The 16,145-nt window shown below is 41.8% G+C and overlaps 1 protein-coding gene across 1 annotated transcript in view; it reads left to right on the top strand.

The window, feature by feature from the left end:
* Positions 1 to 16,145, top strand: part of ros1 (c-ros oncogene 1, receptor tyrosine kinase) — a 235,291-nt gene that overhangs the window by 29,555 nt on the left and 189,591 nt on the right. Inside the window, exons 3-4 of the mRNA XM_087992610.1 lie at positions 5,977 to 6,036; positions 14,334 to 14,360. Of these exons, the coding sequence (XP_087848736.1) occupies positions 5,977 to 6,036; positions 14,334 to 14,360 (87 nt within the window). The remainder of the gene's footprint in view (positions 1 to 5,976; positions 6,037 to 14,333; positions 14,361 to 16,145) is intronic.

Genomic DNA, 16,145 nt, shown 5'->3' with positions numbered 1-16,145 from the left:
CCAAGGTAAGTGCTGAGAGAATGTTTCTCCTCATGGGAGAATCTAGGACCAAAGGGCATAGTCTCAGAGTAAAGGACTACCCAGTTTAAGACTGAGACGAAGAGGAATTTATTCTGAGATTTGAGTGCCTTTGGAACTCCTTGTCACAAAGAGCTGTAGGGCCTGAGTTGTTGCGTAAATCTAAGGCTGAGATAGACAAATTCTTGATCAGTAGGGCAATCTAGGGTTATGGGGAAAATGCAGGAGCTTGGATTTGAGGAATGTCACATCAGCAATGATCCCATTGAATAGCGGAGTAGGCTCAAGAGGGCGAACAACTTACTGCAGTTCCTATTTCTTATGGTCTTCTAATTGAGCCACTGCTGGGTGCTTGCAATGCCCACCAGTAGCTTCTTTCCTTTTTTTAAAATTTCTTAGCTGTACTCGATCGTTCTTCAATTTGATCCTCTGCAGCAAGATCATTTTTCATGATTGTACTGATCTCACCTTTTATTAGGAGAGCCACTTTGCTTCCTATCCTTCTAACTGGCAAATAACCTTCAATATTCATGGCACAGCTATGTTCACTTTGGAACTGCATTTTCAAATGACTGTTGTCATACAGATTTACTTCTATTATGAATGTTGTGACATTCCAATAAAGAACTCTTAAAAATTCTATCTTTATAACTCCCCCCACCCCCCACCCCACCCCAGACCTTATTTACTGGTACACTCTTAAGTGTGTTGTTTTCCTTTCTGTCACACTGTGGTTATTACCCCCTTAAGACCATAAGACACAGGAGTTGACATAGGCCATTTGGCCCATCAAGTATGTCACTCTGGTAAGGTAAAAACAAGGACTGCAGATGCTGGAAACTAGATTAGAGTGGTGCTGGAAATGCATAGCAGGTCAGGCAGCATCCGAGGAGCAGGAAAATTGATGTTTCGGGCAAAAGCCCTTCATCCGGAATAGAGGCAGGGAGCCTGCAGGGTGGTGAGATAAATGAGAGGGGGGTGGGGGTGGGGAGAAAGTAGCATAGAGTACAATAGGTGAATGGGGGTGGGGATGGAGGTGATATGAATGGGGTGGGGATGAAGGTCAGAGAGGAGGGTGGAGTGGACAGGTGGAAAGGAAGAGAGGCAGGTAGGAGGGGTCATGACGGCAGTGCTGAGCTGGAAGGCTGGAGCTGGAGTGAGGTGGGGGAAGGGGAAATGAGGAAACTGGTGAAATCCACATTGATGCCCTGGGGTTGAAGTGTTCCGAGGTGGAAGATGAGGCGTTTTCCTCCAGCTGTCGGATGGTGAGGGAGCGGCAGTGGAGGAGGCGTGCCCTTGGCAGAGTGGGAGAGGAAGTTGAAATGTTGGGCCACAGGGCAGTGGGGTTGATTGGTGCGGGTGTCCCAGAGATGTTCCCTAAAACGCTCTGCTAGGAGGCGTCCAGTCTCCCCAGTGTAGAGGAGACCGCATCGGGAGCAACGGATACAATAAATGACATTGGTGGATGTGCAGGTGAAATTTTGATGGATGTGGAATGCTCCTTTGGGGCCTTGGATGGAGGTGAAGGGGGAGGTGTGGGTGCAGATTTTGCAATTCCTGCGGTGGCAGGCGAGGGTGCCAGGAAGGGAGGGTGGGTTGTTGGGAGGCGTGGACCTGACCAGGTAGTCACGGAGGGAACAGTCTTTGCAGAAAGCAGAAATGGGTGGGGAGGGAAATATATCCCTGGTGGTGGGGTCCGTTTGGAGGTGGCGGAAATGTTGTCAGATGATGTGGTTTATGCCAAGGTTGGTAGGATGGTAGGGGTGCACGAGTGGGGTTCTGTCCTTGTTATGGTTGGAGGGGTGGGGTTTGAGGGCGGAGGGGCGGGATAAGGATGAGATGCGTTGGAGGGCATCTTTAACCACGTGGGAAGGGAAATTGCGGTCTCTAAAGAAGGAGGCCATCTGGTGTGTTCTGTGGTGGAACTGGTCCTCCTGGGAGCAGATACAGCGGAGACGGAGGAATTGGGAATACGGAATGGCATTTTTGCAGGAGGTAGGGTGGGAAGAAGTATGTCACTCCATTCATTGTGATCATGTCTGATCTGATGATCCTCAATTCCACTTTCCAGCTTTATCCTGTAACCTTTGATTCCCTTACTAATTAAAAATCTGTCTATCTCAGCCCTGAATTCCTCAACCCTGACAGCCCTCTGTGGTAAAGAATTTCACAGGTTCATTATCCTCCAAGAGAAGAACTTTCTCCTCATCTCTGCCTTAAATGGACAAATCTTAGTCTGAGGTTATGCCCTGTGGTCCTAGATTGTCCCATAAGGCACACCACCTCTTCACATCAAACCTAAATGTTTCAATAATCTCATTCTTTTATAGTCCAATGAGTACAAGCCCAGTCTGCTGAACCTCTCCTCATAATAGAATTTCTGCATGCCAGGGATCAACCCTGTAAACCTTCTCTGGACTGTGTCCAATTCCTGAATATCTTTGCTTAGATAAAGAGACTAAATCTTTTGGCAATATTCCAGGTGTGTACTAATGCTTTGTATAGTTTTAGTAAGCCTTTCCTATTTTTATGTCCTGTCCATTTTGAAATAAAGACCAATGTTCCATTTGCCTTCCCACTACCTACTGAACTTGGATGGTAGCTTTTTGTGATTCATGGACCTCAAAACCTCTCTGCAACTTTCTGATGTCTCTCACCATTTAAATAATATTCACTTATTCTATTCTTCCTACTATAGTGCAAGTTCCCACATATTTTGCATTTGGCAAGCATTTTCGGCCCCTCAATTAATCAGTGCATATCCCTTTGTAGATCTTTGTGGCATCCTTATTGCTCCACTCCCTACCTGCTTTTGTTATCTGCAATCTTGGCTAAAGTACATTCACTTTCCTTATCCAAACCTTTAATACATATTGTAAATAATTGTGCTTGCAGCATTAATTACAGGTTGCCATCTTGAAAATGTCTCCATTAATCACAATTCTATTAGTTATCCAATCTCCATTTATGCTAATGTCCTACTCACAACATCATTGGCTCAGCTTGTTAAGTGGTCTTAAATTTAATATCTTGTTGAATGCCTTTTCAAAATTCAAACCTGTATCACCATTGCCTTGCATGCATCCTTGCAATTTCATTAAAATACCCTCTTACAACCCTAGTTATACAATCCAACAGGCCACTGGTCTCAGCAAAGATATCCATGGTTAAATTCCATCATTCCCCAGTACTGATGCTCATGTCCCCTTGAATCATAAACCATTTCTTCCACATCAATCATTCCACCTTCCAACCTTACTTGCACTATGGCAATTTGCTCTTTGTACTGGAAGCTGTTATTGCTTTGTTGCTGTTGGTTGAGTTTCAGATGATGTTACTTGGCAATTACTTGAAGATAAATAACTTGACTCTTGGTTCTTTACTTTCAACCTTTTTTCGTATTTACACCATTATAACTCAGCATAAGGTCTTCGCTGGCTACTCCTTCTGTAAAACTTCTTCTTCATTGTGATTGTGATATTATCAGTGTTTATTATAAATATCTTCCTATTTACATGCCAAGGAGTTAACCTGTGGCTCTGCTTTTCAGTCCTTGGCTATCCCATCTCATTGTAGAATCTTTTCTCTAGTCTACCTAAATCACTGGATCCTTCGACTTTGCAAATTCCCCTCAAGCCCTTAGAAAGTGTCTATTGGCTGTCAGGGAAGGAGAGCACAGTCATTAGGCCTCATTCTTTCGACTGTGGAGAACAATATCTATTTCCTAATTAAACTGTCATCTGTTAGAACATGCTTTTATCCTTTTCCACTTAAATGGCTCGTTGCTCCATGATGCCTGGTTAGTGTGCCCACTTTTGCGGCAGTCCCTGCCCTGTCCTTGCAAGCTGCAAAAGTCTCAAGCCCTGTCAGACAATTGCAGACTAAGGCTAATCCATTGTTTCCTCTGGATCCTCATACTGGCCTGGCTTACAATCACACCCTCCTGTCCCTGACCCACATCAAATGGAAGAAAGCTGAGTGAACTTAGGTGGGTGGAAGAGGGGAAATATCTGTTCTTTCAGGGAGTATGTTTAAGTTAATTAGTACCAACAGCTGCTCCACTTCACTTGCCTTAAATTGAAAACTTGGCACAGAATCATCAAATAAGGTAATAATCACTTCATGTTTTTAATGCACATTATTATTTCAATTGCCTGTACATTACTTATTTTAATACTGTACAGTAAAACTGATATTCTCACTATTAACTTTTCAGATGACAGAATTTTGCATAATATATTATTGCTTCAGTATATAGATTGCTAATGTTAACCTATTAGTATGTGATAGAACTAAAAAAGCTGAAAAAAATCACATGTAATTCATATTAAACATGTTGTATTGTCTTCAATTTTTGAAGTATTGTGATACTGTAAGTTTAAAATTTATTATCCACTATCAATAGTGGAGGTTCCACTATATAATCAGGTTAAACTTCAAATTCTTCACTTTGAAAAACTATTTATCTCTAATTCCACAGTCTGGTTGCCCTCAAAGTCCAAAAGGACGTGATTCCCACGCTCCTCCCGATCATGAATATAGAAGGATAAGAGCAGAGTGCCAGCTATTTGTAAACTCTTAGCTAAAGATTTGGCAGAATGTAGGCAAGTGGAATGTTGCAGAATATGGTGTAGCATTGGTAAAGATTTTTGGATTAGTGAAACATAATAAGGGCACTGATGTCAAAAAAAATGGACATTCTCTATTGCATTTACGCTAAGGACAGGATAAAGGGATTGTTAAATGGAAGCTTTGAGTATTTAGATTTCTGAAAACCAGCTGGTTGACAGCTTCAAGTATTCTGCTGAAATCATCCTGTGTAAAATTGAAATTATACTTAAAATTATGTCTTAAGTATTGCATTATATAGTAAGGGAAAGTCATCAAGAGTGTAAACTGTTGCGTGGTAATTGTAAATCTGAAATGCATATTATCCTGTAGTGTTGCTCACAGTCAGGATTTTCATGAAGGAGCTAGTATCCCATGTAGTGATATCAGGAAGGCTGATTTACAAGCATTGTGAACAATCTCAGGTTCTAGCAATTTGCAAAGGAGGCTTCATAGTCTGCAGCTCCAAGAGAGGCTCCACACTGCTGAGAAATCCTGGAACCACCGGTGAGCAGCATCTCTGGATTTGTGAACATGGAACAAAGGAATCAGTGAGGATGAGACGGATGCCTGAGGATGTGTTTATATTGAGAAAGAAAACCTGGGGGATACAGTCAAGAAAGGCTAGTGGAATTTGTGAATGTTTTTAGAGGGGTGATGGGGTTTCAGGTGCAGTGTGTTGATTTTAACTGTAACTTATGAATAGTTCAGCAAGAATTCATTCTCCAAGTTGAATTTGCTGTAGAGATTCTCAGTCTGTTCCTTATTAGCTCTGGCAAAATGACAAATGTTGTTCTGTGATTGAGATTTCCATGATTGACCTATTTACATCTAGCATTCTTTAATGTTTTAGCTAAATTATTTTATTTGCTGCAGTTGTTGGTGGATTAATGCTGATTGTGGGGTTTTACATCTAGCGTTCTTTAATGTTTTAGCTAAATTATTTTATTTGCTGCAGTTGTTGGTGGATTAATGCTGATTGTGGGGTTGCTGAATGGATCACACGTGAAGCTCCCAATATGGTTGCCTGATAATCTCTACATTGTCAGTACAGATTGGAGACTTGTCTTCAATAGCTGAGGGAAATTTAATCAGAATGTCAGTAACTGTGCTCACTTAAATCTCAAACTATGGCACTGGGATAGAATGATTGTTAAACCTCTAGCTCCAAGCAGTGTCTGCTACAAGAAAACTAATGATGTGGAAGGGAACAAAATAAATATGAAACAAGAAGGTTTTTAAAAATGGCATGAAAAACATTTTATGAATGTTTGTTTTATTTCAAATGAGACTTTTTTTGAAAACAAGGACATTTTTCAGGAATATAATGTTGTTTTCCTCTTGTCACAGTGCATTGAAGTATGCAGCTATTGGAACTACACAGTATTTCGCAATTGTTTCAGTCTCTGTGTAAGTACTTTCTCTGTTTGTAAGAAAATAGAGTTGATTTGCTGAGATGCAGAATTAACAAATAAGGTATCTTAATGGATAAAAACAGAATTCTATTCTAAATTTTGCAAACCTTTTTTATTAATAGGCATTGAAATGTGGAATGTTTTAGAATTTATTAACTGCATTCATTTTGAAATCTCTGCTCTGTGTTGTCACAATAAAGGATTTATAATATAAATAGCTTTCAAAATACAATAATCATGCCAAAAAATCCATTTATGTACATGCCATAGCTATGGCTTATCATTTTGTTTGGCTACCTATTTCCCTGCTCTGTTGCACACTGTAGAGGGAAACTTCTGCTTCTGGAGATGACAGACCTGGAGACGGAGGAAACTGGATTGGGCAGGGTGATGGCACCCAGAAACCCACTACCTTCACCACCTCCAATGGGATTGGGTGGGGAGATCCAAGTTCAACCTTCCTGAGCTGCTGCCAATTTGAGGCCACTAAGTAGTGAATTAATAGCTGCTTAATGGTCTATGCCTACCTGACCTGCAATTATTTCAGTTCCAGGCAGGATGTAATGGAGTCGAGTTCTCGGCCTGATTTTAATCCTAGGGCAAGCTGTCAGTTAGTGTGAGGTCCTTAAATCTGTTTACAATTAGTGGCCTGGACATAGGGTGGTATGTTGGCCCTCAGTTATTCTCCTGCCCTTGATTCAAACCCCACCCCTCGCCATCCCAAAACACTCACCTGTTCTGTGGTTGCTCCTCCATCCTGGGAATCCTGGAGGTGTTGAAATGATAGCAGCCTCAGCTGCCTCCATAACACTGGTGCCTGTTTGATTTGCTAGCTCCTGATTGGCTGGCATTTACTCATTTAGGGTCTTTACACTGGGAGGCCACCAATCAGCTATTGGTTATCAGAAGATTAAGTGGGCTTTCAGATCCTGACTTGGCACAAGTTTCTCTGTGCTGATCATTGTCTTTTTTGGACTTCAGGAAGCTATAGCCTGGATTTCCCTATGAGCATCCTCCCAGAATCTCCGAGCAGCACATTCATTCTCTCTGGTTAAACAGACATGATTAAGATTATTCAGAGCTGAGTTGACACAGCACTCACTCCAGTTACTAGGCAAGATGTGGAAACTGTCTGGGCATCTTGATTCCTTTTTCCTTTGCGCTTGGAAGCTGGCACCTGTCATCTCTTTAACTCCTTTTGAGAAAATAAAATCTGGGTGAAAGGTGTAGGTTCAAGTTGTTATCCACCATTATATGATGTAGTTCCATCATGCTGCCACAAAATATATTATAACAAGGTTTTGTGAGAGTGGTTTGGTATGAGTCTGGAATATTAATAAATTAGTTCGAAGGTCTTGCAAGAATTGTCCATCCAATTGAAGCATTCAAAATTACAGATCACATTTGAATTTATGGGATAACTTGGACATACTATGTTTCACTTTGCATGCTCTACAATAAATATTCACATTATAACAAACAAATGACATAGTCTGTATTAATTTACTGTCAAAACAACTTGCAGCTATACAGTCTCCTGGCTCAGGTTCAAAATACGTTTTAACCTTCAGTCTAAACACATCCAAGTGTTAATGCTATTAGAACCGATGGGCCATACTGCTGCCAGTAAGCTAGATACCAGTTTGGTTACATCACAACGAGCATATGAGATGTCTTTGTTTTTACTTGTGTGATTTATAGGTTTACAGTGAGTTTTATGACTTTCTACTAGCTAGCTGTTAGTGAATGCTGTAATGTCACTAAAATGAAAGAAAATAAATGGAATGCACTCTTTCTGTGGGGAAGGAGTAAGTGCTTTTGTGCTTTTAAAGTAAAAAGTATTAGCATAGAAATTATCTCAGTCCCTGAACAGTATAAGCCATGGTAATGAATAGAAATATAGATCAGGAACAGGCCCTTCATCCATTCATGTCTGTGTTGACCATGTTGCCATTCTAAACTAATCCCCTCTGTTTGCACATGATCTATATCCCTCTACTCCCTGCCTGTTATGTGTCTGTCTAAATACCTCTTAAACATTGTTATCATATCTGTTTCTACCAACTCCTCTGTCAGTGCATTCCAGGCACCTGCCACCCTCTGTGTAAAAACAAAAATTTCTCACATGTCCTTTAAACATTCCCCTTCTCACTTTAAGCCTCTGCCACTAGTACTTGCCATTTCCACTCTGGGGAGAAAGATTCTGACTATCTACGCTACCCATGCCTCTGATAATCTTATATATTTCTATCAGGTCACTCCTCAGCCTTCGCTCTAGCAAAAGCAATTAATGTTTGCCTAACTTCTCCTTATAGCGAATACACTCCAATCCAAGCAACCTCCTGGTAAACTTTTACACCTTCTCCAGAGCTTCCAGATTCTTCTTGTAATGTGACCAGAACAGCACACAATACTGCAAATGATGCCGAACTAAAGTTCTATACAGCTGCAACATGACTTGTTAACTCGTATACACAATGCTCTCACTGATGAAAGCAAACATGCTGTACACCTACCTTACCACTTTGTTCACTTGCGTTGCCACTTTCAGAGAGCTATGGACTTGCACCCCAAGATCTCTCTGTATATCAATGCTCTTAAGGCTCATATATTTACCTCTTCAATTTGACCTCCCGTCACCTTTCACTTGTCCGCATTAAACTCTATCTGCCGTTTCTCCATGGAATTTTCTAGCTGATCTATATCCTGCTGTATCCTTAGACAACCTTCCTCACTATCCAGAGCTCCATCAATTTTCATGTCATCATGCAAACGCTTTCATTCAAGTCATTTATAGAAGTTACAAACAACAGAGGGTCCAGCTCTGATCCTGACAGAAAACCACTGGTCAAAGATTCCCAGGCAGAAAAGCACCCTTTTAATTACCTCTGTCTTCTATGATCCAGACAGTTTTGTATCCAACTTATCAATTCACCATGGATCCCATGGAACTTAATCTCCTGGATCAGCCCACCATCAGGGACCTGCTTTAGTAAAGTCCATGTAGACAACATCTATTTCCTTACCCTCATCAATCATCTATGGCACCTCCTCAAAAGAACTCAATCAGATTAGACTGACAAGACCTCCCCCACATAAAGCCATTCTTTTGGGAAAATCAGGTGAGATGTCCACTGAGGACCTTCCTGATGTCAAGTACCATTTTTCAATCAAGACTTGGATGACAAGATGAGAATCTCACTGCGCAGTGAGAGGTATATTTTCACAGCTAATCATTCATTATGACCCTGGTTACATACATAATCTTGTTTCTTTAATATGCTGTCTTCCACCCACCACACAGAAATGGACACTGAATTTCCAACACAAAATGTCACAGCCGCTACAACCAACACTTGAACCTCAATTTCCATTTTGGACATCAGTGACCAACATGTCAGGGCATACACCACGGGCAGTGACTACATAAAGCCCATGTACACTGACATTGACATCTGACATGTACCAGCCTCACTGCATCCTAAGGCTCATTTCCAATCTCATAATGCCCTTCTGCACTTCAGCGCTGTTCTTTGGAGTGCACTAGCATCACTCATTGCAATGCTACTTTATGGACAAGGGCATTGTTATTTGGACTTGGTGCATCTTAGGGCTGCTTGTTCCTTCCTCTTAACACTCACATCCTCCCTATGTACTGACACAGATGCTTTCAGCAGCTCTGAACTGCCTTTCTTTTTGATACTTTGCCAGCACTAAAGGTTACAGTGTCCTGATTCTCTTTTAGTGCAGATGCAAAGCCAGGCAGCATGTCATGGTTGTCAGCAATGACCAGTTAAAGGGGTGGGTATGTTTCTGTATGGCATTATGCAATGTCAGTGTTACAGCAGCATCAAATACCAGTCCTGTGTGTTCCAAACCCAACTCGTGCTTCACTAAATGGCCATGTCTCAAAGTCTAAAGCAAGTAGATACAGTCACAACCAGTGATACTCCCTATAGGCAGGGGATCCCAGCACAGTAAGTGAAGGTCTGTGGCTTGCATACGGTCAGTCAGCCACTTGGCACAGTCAAGGTCAGGGAGTCAATACCCTTTTAGTCCAGGGAGAAGGTCATGGTCACCCCTGTTGAAGGGGTTTTTAAGGGCCCAGTGCTACAGGAGGGAAGCTGGGAAACATAATTGTGGGGACTGGAAAAAGAATGCTGGGATGCACAGGGAGTTGCAATTGTGAATAGGAGTTGGAGGGTGGTGGGTGGTAAGTCAATAGATAATAGGTGGAGACAATAGATCATTGAAGGGAAAGGGCTAATGTGAGTGTTGACAGTCAGCATCACACTATCTTTAATGGGTGGGGAGGGTGGAGAAGTGGACTAGTAGATCTGCCATGTCTACCCCTGGGGCTGAGGTGTAACAGGGACAAAAGACTTGGATAGATGGGTTGGGGAGGAGCATAGCTTTGTGCATGAGAAATCATATCTCATAATCTTCATTGAGTTTTTTGAGGATGTAGCCAAAAACAATTGAGGGCAGAGCAGTAGGCATTGTCTACAAGGACATGTAAAGCCTTTGACAAGATTCTGCATAGTAGACTGATTAGTAAAGTTAGGTCATTTGGGAATCAGGGAGAGTTTGCCAATTGGATGCAAAATTGCCTTGAGGGTAGGAAGCGTGGTGGTGGAGAGCTGTTATTCAGACTGGAGGCATGTGACCAGTGGTGTTCTGCAGGGATTGGTGCTGAGTCCACTGTTTGTTATTTTTATAAAGGAGTTGAATGAGAATTTAGGAGGCATGGTTTGTAAGTTTGCAAATGATGCTAAAATTGTTGGTATCATCAACAGTGAGGGTTATCTCAGGTTACAAAGAGATCTTCATCAATTGGGCCAGTGGGCTGAGGAGTGACAGATGGAGTTTAATTTGGACAAAAGTGAGGTATTACATTTTGGTAAAACAAGCAAGGGCAGGACCTGATCTCCTACAGTTAATGGTAGGGCCCTGGGTAGTGTTGTTGAACAGAGAGACCTAAGGGTTCAGATACATAGTTCTTTGAAAGTTACATCACAAGTAGATAGAGTGGTTAAGAAGGTGTTTAGTCCACTGCCTTCATTGATCTGATCTTTGAGTGTCGGAGTTGGGACATCATGTTGTGGTTGTGCAGGATGTTGGTGAGACCTCCTCTGGAGTACTGTACATTTCTGATCACCCTGCTATATGAAGGATATTATTAAACTGGAGAGGGTTCGGAAAAGATTTACTAGGATGTTGCAGGGAATGGAAGGGTTGAGTTATAAGGGGAGCCTGGATAAGCTGAGACTTTTTTCACTGGAGTGTAGAAGGTTGAGTGGTGACCTTATAGAGGTTTATAAAACCTAGGGTGGAGGAGTTCAAAACTAGGGGGTGTATTTTTAAGGTGAAAGGAGAAAGATTTAAAAGGGACCTGAAAGTTAACGTTTTCACACAGAGGGCGATCGTATGTGACATGAACTGCCAGAGGTAATGGTGGATGTAAGTACTGTTAAAACCTTTAAAAGACATTTGGATAGGTAGATGAATAGGAAAGGTTTAGAGGGGTATGGCGAAAGTGAGGACTACAGATGCTGGAGATCAGAGGATCTTCATCAGGAATCTTGATGAAGGGCTCCTGCCCGAAACGTTGATTTTCCTGCTCCTCAGCTGCTGCCTGACCTGCTGTGCTTTTCCAGCACCACTCTAATCTTGACTTAGAGTGGTTTGGGCCAAATGCAGGTAATGGAACTAGTTTGGTTTGGAAAATCTGGTTGGCATGGATTAGTTGGACCGAAGGATCTGTTTCTGTGCTCTATGAGACTGTATAATTCCAGTAAAGGATGTGATGCATAATGAATTGCCACATGGAAAGATTGATCCTAATTACCAATGCAGCAGTCAGCTGCCAGTCACCCATAGCCTACACATGGTGCAAGAGCTGCTCACCTCTCATTTTGGTCCATCAACCATCATGTTATACTAAGGAAGGCTAGGCTGCACGTCTTCAATGTTGTAGTTGTAGCTAGGCAGACAACTCATGCACAGCTGGTCAAGAAGAGTTGATATATATTAGCTAAGGTGTTGATTTACTTGCAGTTATGTCATCCATGCTACCTATGTGCCCTCAGACGATTGTTGTCTTTTGCTCCCAATATGTCTCCATGCTGTTCTGGACTCTTCCGCTGGACTGGAAGGGGCCTGCCCTACGGTGGACCCTGTTGAATTTGGGGTTCTGGGTCAGGCTGAGGGTGGAGGTGGAACAAGAGGGCACCTCTGGAGTGTTCTGACAGGCAATTTCTGTGGGGACTGTCTGTGGTTTCTCCTTTGGCTGCATGTCTACTGGCACTGACCTGTCACCTTGTGAGGAAAGGGTACCCACACTGAGCTCCCCTCTATCTCCCCCATCACCTTGCTGTTGATGCTGAGCTACAGTGGCAAAGTTAACGGAATGCAGATCTGTGTACATATCCAGCAGACTCTGAGATTGCTTGGCCTGGCTCTCCATTGCAGCCACCAAACTCACCGAGGAAGCAGCCAGCACTTTGGAATCATATTGTGGCCGAGCAAGTGCCAATCCCTGGCAGTCCTCCTGGCAAAATAGCTGCTGAGCTGACAGGGCCTGAGCTGGTGGGTTGTGCAGGAAGCAGCTTTGCCTGTGCTGCCTCTGAAACTTTATTTAATTTCAAAAATATACATTATTCATAAAAAAAACTTTGTATATCTATCTAGTCACAAATGAAGTTCAGTTCTGTACAGTAGCATATGAAAGAAGCAAACATTATGTATTCAACACCATACAAACAAACCAAGATTTTATTTATATGCGTTTGAGGCACTAAGAGGGTCCAGTAACTTCAGCAGAAAGTCCTCAGACTGTAGTCTTTCACCATTATGCCTTGGTAGCAGCTGCTCCAAGCTTTAGTGCATCTCTCAGCATTTAGTCCTGGACCCCGGTGTGCACCAGTCTGCAACACTTGGTCAAGATCAACTCTTTGTTCTGGAAAGCCAGCAAGTTTTGGGCAGATTGATGAGTGTCTTTCACCATGCTCAGTCATGTTTGGCTCAGTGTGCATCCTGGGGAACAACCCATAGAGCACAGAGTCCCGCATCACAGAGCTGACCAGGACGAACTTTGACAGAAACCACTGCATCTTTCTCCAGACGTTCTTCACAAAGGCCCATTCCAGCAGGAGATGTGTGACAGTCTCAAAACCCCACAACTGCTTCGAGGGCCGAGTGTGGTTGCTCAGAACAAGGATTTCCCAGGTCGAGCCCTTCTCACCACCAGCCAAGCAATGTCTTGTTGCTTGTTCCCAAACTCTCTCCCTCTGAGGTGGAGGAAGGAATGCTGCACCCATTAAGGACAGCAGATTTCCTTTTGTGAACTTCTTTTTAGAATCATTCTGACTGAGGCTAATTTGTTTAAGTCCAGATTTATTAATTTAGTTTGGATCAAATTATTTGAATTTACTTAATTTATATAATTAATATTTGAGATGCAAAACATTTATTGTCCAGTGCAACTATAGTTTGGGAGGTATCATTAAGAGCTTCTTTGTGATCATTTTGTAACTAGGATGTCTCCAGTGAAGTTTCTGTACATTCGTATCAAGCGATGAGACATGTGCACTGATACCAATATTATTTCAGCTGACAATATCTTCTTTTGTTATGTCTGTTTCAATGTACAGGGATCTGCCCTGACAGTGTCCTTGGAGACTTTATTTTTGTTCAAGTTTTTGGCTGACATGGAAAACTATGCATTTACTTTGAACGTGTTTACTGAATAACTTCTATTTTTTAATTTTCTTTTTACAAAGAAGTAGCTGGTTTACATATGGTCAAACATGCTGTTCTGAAGCCAATAATTTGGAATTATTCTCACTTGAAATCTGTATTTCTTTTGCAACTGAATAGCAATTGCGGTAGAACCTCAATGATCCAGCAATCGATTATCCGAATATCTGATTATCCGGTAAGATCGCAAGGTCCCAATGCTTGTTATCTGGCATTCACTTATCCGAAATTTGATTAACCGAATGAAATACTCCCCACCTGTGTCATTTGGATAATCGAGGTTCCTCTGTATAGTTTTTTCAAGGGATTGGTTATTAAGTACAGTATTCTCATGGCTGACCATTGCTCCCATCAGTTTTCAGTTCGGTGGAATGGAAATCCAGAAGTTTTTGCTCAAGTTTTCAATGCCCTTGATATAACAAGTTAGTGTAGGAATTCTCTGAAATTCAGTTGCACATTTTGTTTCGGTAGATTCTTACAGGCTGTCAGTAGCTAACAGATATGAAAGTGTAAATTCTTTTCCTTCTTTTACAGGATTCAACGTTCAATCAGACATGTGAGGTAAGTAACTTCAAAAATCTGCATTATATAATCCGTCTCGTAACCTGCATTACTGACAAGGTGAGAGGAATTTGAGCCTTATAGGTGCATTTTATTCTGTCTCTCTGTGAATTTTGACTTGTAGCTATCTAAAGTGTACAGTGAAGGAAGGCTAAATGAAACAAAATGTGATTCTTAGTTTTGCTGCTTGGGAGATTCCTCCAGAACTTGTATAATATAAGAATTCATCGATTGCCATTGTGCTTCAGAACTCTAGAGATATAAAACCATGTTTGCTTTATGTCTAATTTTCTGCACTGACAGTTCTCCAGATCTCACCCAAAAGGTTTATTGTCCTTAGCCATCACAGTTGACTTCCTTAAATGTTCACATCTGCATATTTTCTAACAGAAAATCACTTCATAAAGGTGGGAACCTCATTGAATTTCCACTGTTCTCTTCTCTGATTGTGCCTGGAGTCCCCCAGTTATATTGTGATTAAAACCAGCAAAAAGCCAGTGCTCAAAAAAAAACTGCAGATGCTGGAAAACTGAAATAGGAATGGAAATTGCAAGAGAAATGCAGTAGGTTTGCATCTGTAGAGAGAAAGGATGTTTCAGACCCAGTGACCCTGCCTCAGAACCTTGTTCAGTTCTGAGAAAGGGCCATGTACCCAAAGTGTTAACTCTTCTTTCCCTCTCCATGGATGTTGCCAGACCTACCAATAACCGAAGCTGGGACTACTGGTGTCATGAGTTTAGCTTTTGCTCATGACCATGGCAAGAAGTTTACAAAAGGAGGTTTTGGCTCTAATTTAAATTACATGCAATATCAGTATCTGAGTTGGACTACAGCAATTCAAGTGGGAAGCTCACCACCACCACCATCTCCTGGCCATTTATAATAAATGTTTGCACAGCCAGTGAACATTTATATCCATTGAGTTTAAAACTCTTGTCTACTGAAGGTCATCTCAATTAAGCTCAGTCTGGTTTGTGGCCTACAGTGTGTGGTGCAGAAGGTGACGTTACCCTTGGTGAAAATCTCATCCGTCTTGTTGGAAGGCTGCTACTCATTTTCCCAGTCCTTTAGAGTACATTTGGTTGTTTGCCTGCACAGTTTTGCAAAGCACAATATACAAGGATTATGCAGCAAACCATCTGAAATGTACTGCAAAGTGACTCCAGACCAATTGAGCATCAGAACTTTATGAAGGCCTATCATTTGCTCCATGATGGCACCAGTGGTAGAATGACTGTATTGTATCTACATTCTGCCACAGTCAAGGGGTTGCATAGTGGAGTAATCGGTTGCAAAGGATAACCCTTGTCTGGCCCTTGTCATGAGGCTGGAGCAAGAAGGTTCTCAAGGCAGTAGGCATCATAATAGTTCCCAGGTCGTAGATCTCCAAGATGTAATAGTGATGATCACTGATGACTTGTGTGTTGATGGAATGGAAACCTTTTCTGTTGATGGAGGCAACTGCAATGATATGGTGCTCTCAATGTGATATGTATATCGAATAGCGCCCCACATCAGAGGAAAGGTAGCTATGTTGGTAAAGCATACTGCCAGGGCTGCAGCACAGATGTCATAAGTGAGCAGAGTGATCTGTTACAAGTTACTACAGTAATAGGCTTGATGCAATACCAATAAAAGATATTGCACAAGATAGGAGCTCATGTTATTGCAGTTTATATATTGTCATGGATTGATAATTCGTTAACAAACAGAAGACAGGGAATCAGGATTAATAGATCTTTTTCATGTTAGAATGACATAACTAGTCATCCACAAGGATCAGTA

Source organism: Chiloscyllium plagiosum, unplaced genomic scaffold, assembly GCF_037043375.1.
Source record: "Chiloscyllium plagiosum isolate Xiang-an unplaced genomic scaffold, Cpla_swu_hap1 HiC_scaffold_12, whole genome shotgun sequence".
NCBI classification, from domain to species: Eukaryota; Metazoa; Chordata; class Chondrichthyes; order Orectolobiformes; family Hemiscylliidae; genus Chiloscyllium; species Chiloscyllium plagiosum.
The sequence above is the reverse complement of the archived record's forward strand: the minus strand, read 5'-3'. Positions and strand labels throughout refer to the sequence as shown.